Source organism: Puntigrus tetrazona, unplaced genomic scaffold (assembly GCF_018831695.1).
Source record: "Puntigrus tetrazona isolate hp1 unplaced genomic scaffold, ASM1883169v1 S000000176, whole genome shotgun sequence".
Taxonomy (NCBI): Eukaryota; Metazoa; Chordata; class Actinopteri; order Cypriniformes; family Cyprinidae; genus Puntigrus; species Puntigrus tetrazona.
In genome coordinates, this window is record NW_025047847.1 from 130,773 (window position 1) to 140,000 (window position 9,228).

General features: G+C 36.1%; 1 protein-coding gene across 1 annotated transcript in view; it reads left to right on the forward strand.

Moving 5' to 3' along the window:
* Positions 1-3,435: 3,435 nt before the first annotated feature.
* The window catches only part of ednrbb (endothelin receptor type Bb), a 7,572-nt gene continuing 1,779 nt past the window's right edge, over positions 3,436-9,228 (forward strand). Inside the window, exons 1-6 of the mRNA XM_043230589.1 lie at positions 3,436-4,828; positions 4,904-5,016; positions 6,076-6,280; positions 7,614-7,754; positions 8,523-8,656; positions 8,781-8,889. Coding sequence (XP_043086524.1) covers positions 4,478-4,828; positions 4,904-5,016; positions 6,076-6,280; positions 7,614-7,754; positions 8,523-8,656; positions 8,781-8,889 — 1,053 coding nt within the window. The 5' untranslated portion in view covers positions 3,436-4,477. The remainder of the gene's footprint in view (positions 4,829-4,903; positions 5,017-6,075; positions 6,281-7,613; positions 7,755-8,522; positions 8,657-8,780; positions 8,890-9,228) is intronic.

Sequence of the window (9,228 nt, forward strand, 5' to 3'; positions counted from 1 at the left end):
AGAAGTGAGTCACGTGACAGGGCTGGTGAAAGGTATTTCAGGTTGAACTGTCGATCTCGTTGTCCTTGTCCAGGGTTCTGTTCATAGTCTCTCAGAAGCTCTGCACAAAGGGCTCATGAAGGAAAGCAAATCCTCACAAATGAACGGATTAGGACTCATTTATTAATGCTCTGGAAGTGAGCAGAGTTTGGCTCTTCTAAATGAACGTCTCGTTCTCTTCAGGCTCAAGGTAAATGCTGGAGATGAGTGTGCGTGTGTGTGTGTGTGTGTGTGTGTGTGTGTGTGTGTGTGTGTGTGTGTGTGTGTGTGTGTGTGTGTGTGTGTGTGTGTGTGTGTGTGTGTGTGTGTGTGTGTGTGTGTGTGTGTGTGTGTGCGCGTGCGTGTGTGCGCGTGTGTGTGTGTGTGTGTGTGTGTGTGTGTGTGTGTGTGTGTGTGTGTGTGTGTGTGTGTGTGTGTGTGTGTGTGTGTGTGTGTGTGTGTGTGTGTGTGTGTGTGTGTGTGTGTGTGTGTGTGTGTGTGTGTGTGTGTGTGTGCGTGTGTGTGTGTGTGTGTGTGTGTGTGTGTGTGTGTGTGTGTGTGTGTTGATTTACAGTATCTGTGGGTTTGACCTGCTCCTCTCTGCTCTTGAATGAAAGAAACCATTCACGCAAAAATTACAATTGAAATAATTTCCTCAGCCACATGTCCCTCCAAAACAAATCAAAACTCTTTCTTGCACGTAAATGTATCATAACAGTAGTGCATGTTTTTGTAGTCTTTGATTAGATATTTTTATTATTTTTGCTAATAATGTTTTTCCCATTTAAAATTGATTTCAGTTCAAATCTTAGCTTTTTTTTGTTTGTTTTACAAAATGTCTTTTATAGATTTAATTTGTTGTAATTAAAGTTATAAAAAAATTTATATATATATATATATATATATATTTATAGCACATTTCTTACATTTCATTTCTCAATTGTTTAAAAAAGTTTGTAAAAGTTTTTTTTAATTATTTAAATTCATTTGTTTCAGTACATCAGGGTACATTGAATGAAAATGAAAAATGTTTCTAGAAACGAGACAATTAAAAAAACAGATTGTTTCATGTTTTAATTATACATTGTCAGGGTTCATTTACAGTTTACTTTTATTTTAATTAATTTATGTGCTTTTGTCATTTTTATTCATCTTGTTTAAATATAATACACACATTAGTAAATTTTTTATTTAAACGTATTTGAATTTTTTAAATGCACTTTTTTAAATAGTTTTTTCCCACAGAATCTAATAACATTATAACAGTATCATATCACTATGTACAAAATTATAAAGATAACGGGAAAATGGATGGAATTAAATCTAAAGTACATTTTAATTTATTTGAGGTTTTTCAGTTGATTTTTAGACGTTAACAACACTGAAATATTAACAACACTGGTGACTTTTTGTGTAAAATTATCTTGTTCTCATATAGTGCAATCAGTCACATGACATTCACAGCTAGGGAAGTGATCGGCTGAAAATAATGTATCCATAAGCAAAAATGACAGCATGATTAAATAATGCAAAATAAAATTTAAATGCAACGTAAGAAGTGTTTATTACCGTAATTTTCCCGATTCGGTTTTCGTGAGCATCGGTGCCAGAAGTGACTGGTTTTGGGCCGAGGAATAAAACAAGACGGAAAAACTAGCAGAAGCTCGAAATCAAGGTCACTGGAAGACTATTAAAGCAGCAGCGGTGTGAGTGTTTGTTTGGGATGATGACTGATGCTGTAGTCAGACCACCGCACGGCTGTCCTCCTGCCTGCTGCGCTTCATCCATTCCCGCTCCGTCTGAGCTGGGCCCGTTGCCATGGCGATGACCCTGTCATCACGTCCCTTCACCTGGGTGAAGTAGTGAGTCAGGAGCAGCTCTGCAGGAGAACGAGAGACAAAACACAACATATGGAGGAGCTGCATCGGGTGACAACAACAGCAGAAAGATAGATAGATAGATAGATAGATAGATAGATAGATAGATAGATAGATAGATAGATAGGGTGGATAGATAGATAGATAGATGGATAGATAGGGTGGATAGGTAGATAGATAGATAGATAGATAGATAGATAGATAGATAGATAGATAGATAGATAGATAGATAGATAGATAGATAGATAGATAGATAGATAGATGGATAGATAGGGTGGATAGGTGGATAGATAGGTGGATAGATAGGTAGATAGATGGATAGATAGATAGATAGATAGATAGATAGATAGATAGAGATATAGATAGATAGATAGATAGATAGATAGATAGATAGGTGGATAGATGGATAGATAGATAGATAGATAGATAGATAGGTGGATGGAAGATATATAGATGGATAGGGTGGATAGATAGATGGATAGATAGGGTAGATAGATGGATAGATAGATAGGGTAGATAGATAGATGATAGATAGATAGGATGGATAGATAGATATGGATAGATAGATGGATAGATAGGGTGGATAGATAGATAGGGTAGATAGATAGGTGGATAGGGTGGATAGATAGATAGATAGATAGATAGATAGATAGATAGATAGATAGATAGATAGATAGATAGATAGATAGGTGGATAGATGGATAGATAGATGGATAGATAGATGGGTGGATAGATAGATAGGGTAGATAGATATGTGGATAGATAGATGGATAGATAGGTGGATTGATAGATAGATAGATAGATACATAGGGAAGATAGATACATAGGGAAGATAGATAGATAGATAGATAGATAGATAGATAGATAGATAGATAGATAGATAGATAGATAGGGTGGATGGATAAATAGTTGGAGAGAAAGACTGAAATAAATGGATGGATGGATTGATAATTGGATAGATTGATGTACTGTAGGGATGGATGGAGATATAGATTGAAAGATGGATGAATAGATTGATTAGACTGATGTAGATATAGATGGATGGGTAGGTAGTTGGTTAAATGTTTCGACAGGTTGATGTAGGGAGGGATGGATGGATGGTTGGTTAGATTGATGTAGCAATGGAAAGATGGACGGAGGGATAGATAGTTGGTTTGACATTGATGTGTAGATAGATGGACATATGGATGGATAAACAGTTGATTAGATTAGTTTTATGTAGATATAGATAGATGGATGCATAGATTGCTGTAGGGAGGGAATGTTGGATAGACTGATGTGTATATAGATAAATACCGTAGATGTATAAACAGTTGAAAAGATAAATGGATGGATGGAGATACAGATTGAAGGATGGACTGATGGATGGATAGCTGGTTAGATGGATGGAGGGATAGATAATTGGTTAGACATATCGATGGATAGACAGTGGATTAGATCTGTGTCGTAGATGATGGATAGATTGATGTAGGGATGAATTGTTGGATAGTTGGATAGATAAGCTGATGTGTATATAGATAAATAGATGTATAAACAGTTGAAAAGATAAATGGATGGATAGATAAATGAATGGAAGGATAGATAGTTGGTTAGACTGATGTAGATGTGGATAGATGGATGGATAGATTGCTGTGGGGATGTATGGATAGTTGTTTATATAAACAGATTGATGTAGGGATGAATGGATGGATAGTCAGTTGACTGATGTTGATATAGATGGATGGACTTATAAACAGTTGAATGGATAGATTTAGGGATGGATGGAGAAACAGACTGAAAGATGAACAGGTTAGATAGACTGACGTAGATATAGATGAATGATAGATAGTTGGATGGATGGATAGACAGTTGATTAGATTGATGTAGAGATGGATGGATGGATGGAATTACAGATTGATGTAGGGATGATGGATGGATAGTTAGGTCGTTGGTTAGATAGACGGATGGATAGGATAGATAAAAAGTTACATGGTACAAGATACAAGACAAATGGATAGTTGTTTAGATGCATAGTTTGTTAGATAGACTGTTGTAGATATAAATGGATGGATGCATAAATAGTTGGATATAGACTGAAAGATGGGCAGATGTAGATATAGATAAATGACAGAGTTGGCTACTGATGTAGGGAAGGACGTATGGATAGACAGACAATTGGTTGGATAGACTGATGTAGATATAAATGGATGGATACTTTGATGCATAGATAGATAGACAGATAAATAGTTGGATAGATAGAGAACACTCCTTCCATTCATCTGATTTCTGTGTTTGGCAGAGCTCCAGTGAACATCTGGGATGACATCTACGCTTCAGGAGGAATGAGCAACACTGATGAGTGTGTGAATGAGCTGCAGACATGGACTCTAGATTACAGTGGAAACTCAGCGTCCTGACCCGCAGGCGTCCGAATGACACACTGAATCTGAGACGCTGCCAGGATCTGTGATTTATGCTCTGTACCTGCTTGTAAAAGACAGCCACTGAACATTAGCGTATATATATACAACACACAGAGAGCTGCGGGTGAGACACGGAGAGGATCCGTCTATGAGCAGACCCGCGTTTTCAGGTGCTTCAACATGGAGGTTCCCGTCGCTGTCCTGTTATTACTGTGCTTTAGTAGTTCGGTTGGGTTCACTGGCGCCCAAACAACAGACGATGCAAAGAATATCTCACGGAAACCATTGAACGGCACAGCGAACAAAACCCCGATGTGCTCTGGACCAGCTCGGATCAAAGACGCCTTCAAGTACATCAACAGCGTTGTGTCATGTTTCGTATTTCTGTTTGGGATGGTAGGAAACGTGACTCTCCTGAGAATAATCAAAGAACACAAATGCATGAGAAACGGACCCAATATTCTCATCGGCAGTCTGGCTTTAGGCGACATATTGCACATCTTAATCGGCATACCCGTCAATGTTTATAAGGTAACTTTGCTGAACTGTTTCGTGCATTAAACGCTTATTTTGTGGGTGATATAATTGATTTGTTGTGTTTTGCAGCTTCTGGCAGTGGACTGGCCGTTTGGGCTCCTGCTCTGTAAACTGGTGCCGTTCATTCAGAAAACCTCTGTTGGGATAACGGTGCTGAGCCTGTGCACTCTGAGCATAGACAGGTAACAGCGTTCACTTTACTGTAGGCAGCAAGGCTGAACAAAAACGTGACAGATGTTTTGAGATGTTTTGAGGAGATGCTGTCATAACTGTAACGGTCCTTTTTAAAGAAACTAAAGAGAATTTCAAGGGAACCAAAAATTATGCGTATGCCTAAATGGCCCTGTTTCTTGTCTCACGCCTTTGATCAGAGAAATAGAAAATACATTTAAAATAAAAAAACATTTTCTATGGATACCCGCTTCAGCCACGAGATCCAAAAATAAAGGTAATCGCGCATTTTTATAATTTAGACATTTATTCTTGCCAGGAAATATGTTTTATTCCAAATTATTTGCAAATTTTATTCCCAGAATCGCAAGAAAACAGCAGAGAGATAAACTTGCAAGGAACAAAAGTCTAAATTATTAAAACTTGCATTTGCCTTCATTTGTTTATTTCATTCATTTATATATATATATATATATATATATATATATATATATATATATATATATATATATATATATATATATATATATATATATATTTTGTGAAAAGTAAGATAATACTTTTTCAGATTTTCTCACATCTTTTAAAAACACCAGAGAGTAAAATAATTATTTTTTTTGATCATTTTGACTTTTTTCTTCTTGCGGTTCTAATTTTTGTTCTTGCAAATGAACAAATCTCACACTTTAGACTTTTCTTGAAAGTCAAGTTTTTATTTTATAAATTTTTTTTCAGCCCGTGTCGGACACAAACTGCCATAATTTTCAGTTGCAACCGTGCATTTCTGTCAAACGTTAAATAATTACGTAACATCTCACACCTTCACGTTAAAGCATGAGAAACTCGCGCTGGTCTTCGGCGAACAAAAGCCCCGCCAGCTTTGATTTAATTGGTCATCTCAGACGTATTGACATGTTTGATTGCTGTTAGACCGCTGAAGCAGACCAGCCGCATCAATTTTTACGTTTTGTAGTCCCATAACAACACAATAATGTAGTTCAGCAGAACTGCATCAACGGGATCAAATGCGGTTATTTAACACTAAAGGAGAAATGTTTGTTGTTCTGAAGGTATCGAGTCGTCGCATCCAGGAGTCGTATCAAAGGTCTCGGGTTTCCCAAGTGGACTGTTATCAAACTGTCTTTAATATGGACCGCATCCACATTACTGGCCGTTCCCGAGGCCGTCGCGTTTGATCTGATCACGATGGATTACAGAGGCGAGCATCTGCGGATATGTCTCCTCCATCCTGTACAGTCCACTCCGTTCATGCAGGTAAAGCCAAAAGTGCTGCGACGAAAGACTGCAGAAGCATGCAGAGCCCAAGGGGACATGGGGATGCGACGGAAAGCGCTTTTTGCATTCCCCCAATTTCCCAAAACGACCAACGCAATCCACCAAGAAACTTTCAAAACTTGGCATTCATTTGGAAAACTGTTGGGGAAAGCCTCTCCCTCTGACTAACCTAGCTTCTAAAAGTTGGCAAAGCATCAGCTCGTTTACGAAACGCTCGCTTTACGTTCTTTCGCGTTTTCTTTCGAAACTACGGCGCTCTTCCAAGAAAGGTCGACCCCAACTTTTTGGGTTTGCTTATAAATCTTCGCGATTGTTCGCAAAACTCTGGGTTTTCTCGTTAAACATTGCGTTTGCTCACAACGCTATACAAAGCTCGCTTGTAAAACGTTTGCATGCTCTTCGTGAGTATTACACCCCCTTGAAACTTCGCATTTGGTCTTAAAAGTTCGCATTCTCTTGCAAAACTGCAGCATTCCTACAAAATCCTTGCTCGCAGTACTACGCGTTTGCGCGTAAAGTTTTTGCGTCCTCTCGCTAAAGTGTTTTGCTAGCGAGAAACATATAGCTATATATATATATAGTTATAGCTTTTGCATTCTCTCAAAACATTACGCTCTCTAGCAATACTAAAGAATTCCTCTGAGAAACTTTGCATTTGCTCCTTAAACTTTTAATTTGTTCGCGATACTTACTTTGTGCTCGCCTCTGACTTACTTTGTTCGCTCATTTATAACGTTGCATTTGTAAACTTTGCATTGCAGATATTGTAAGTATTAAACGCTCAGAGACACTTGGCCTTCTCTCGCAAAACTTGAATAGTTTTTTGAAAACTGTAGCATTCGTCCGATTAACAGAACTTCCCTAAAAAAACGTTGGAGAATATCGCCAATGGGAATAATATGAAGTGCAAGGAAAACTATATTTAAGTCGTTTTTGACAACAGAATTAAAATGATTCTTCTTTTGGTGCTCCATAGTAACGCATTAAAGGAATATTTCAGCCAAAAACGAACTTCATATTGCTGTAGAGCAACTTTAGGAAAGATCCTCCTTTTGTGTGCGTTTGAAATGAATAAATGATCACAACATCAACTATTTAGTGCAGTGGTGTATTATTACATGCAATAAAACCGTCGACACAGATAATAAAGCCCTGCGAGAAGCAATAATTCACTACGATGTCTTTGAGGACCTTTTGATACGACGACCATCTCCTCATCGGACGCCTCAGATCTGCTCCAGAGTCTAATGATGACACGCTTCCTTTGAAATAACGTCAAGTTCATCAGGAACTCTCTTTTTTCTCGTTCTAGTTTTATAAAGCGGCCAAAGACTGGTGGCTCTTTGGGTTTTATTTCATCGCGCCGCTGGCATGCACCGCTGTCTTTTACTCGCTGGTGACTCGGACGATTTTAAGCGGAAGCGGGAAGAAGCTGGACAAACACATAAAGCAGGTAAATCTGGGATTTGGAAATGAATATCATCAGAATGACATAAAACCATCTCAGAGGAATATAAGATATCTGATATTTGCTGACCCTAGATATATCGTACAGTATATACAGTAGTATTTATTAATAATTAAAAAAAGTTTCTTTACATTTTTGAGTCATTTTTAGTTTATTTGTAATATTTCTATTTACCTTTATTTTTTTGTTTCTGTAGTTTTAATACTTAAATATATTTTATCTCACTTCAGTGTATCCAAATTTCATTTATTTTTTCAATTTAAGCCTATTATAAAAAAACAAAACATTTATTTATTAAAATGAATCTAAATGAACAAAAAAAGCTTTTTATCATCTCAGATAACAATGACAACGCTGGTGTGAATGTTTTTTTGCAATAATAATGTATTGTTTATTTTGAACATGAATAACGGCATTGTTATAAATCACAAAAAGTATTATTATTTAGTACATTTTAAATAGTTTAAATAATATATAATATATATAATTATATATAATATATATAATATATATATAATTAAATAGTTAATAATAGTAATTACAAATTTTCTATATGTATATATATATATATATATATATATATATATATATATATATATATATATATATATATATATATATATATATATATATATTTTTTTTTTTTTTTTTTTTTTTTTTCTCAGAACTGTTAGCATTAGCAACAATAATAATGTTGAACACGAAGCTCATGTGACTGATCAGTGTCTGATAAATGGTCTTTCTGGCCGACAGAGACATGAAGTGGCCTGGACAGTGTTTTGTCTGGTTCTCGTGTTTGCTGTTTGCTGGTTTCCTCTTCATCTCAGCAGGATCCTCAAGTCAACCATCTACGACGAACACGATCCTAACAGATGCAACTTACTGAGGCAAGGCTCTTCATAACACACACATGAACACAGACACATATGAGCTCTGTACCAAAAACCGTTGAGCTGCCTACTAAGTAACTGAAATCGTATCTCATATATTCCCTGCCCTGTCATGTTTCAGCACGTTTCTTGTTCTCGACTACATCGGCCTCAACATGGCGTCTGTGAACTCGTGCATCAACCCGATGGCTCTGTATGTGGTCAGCAAAAGATTCAAAAAATACTTCAGGGTAAGATGTGCTTCTCTCTTATTTGGCTTACTCAATATTTAAGTTGTTTTTTTAATATTTTATTAATGTAGGTTTTAGCTCTTCTTTATAGCTATATGTCTAGCTAATGTTTCCAAAACATCAGGGATTTTTGCTGTCACTCAATTTAGTTCAATTGTGTGTTTTATGTATCATCATTATCAGTATTTATTTTTATATATATATATATATATATATATATATATATATATATATGTATGTGTATGTATATATATGTATGTATATATGTATATATATATATATATATATATATATATATATATATATATATATATATATATATATATATATATATATAAT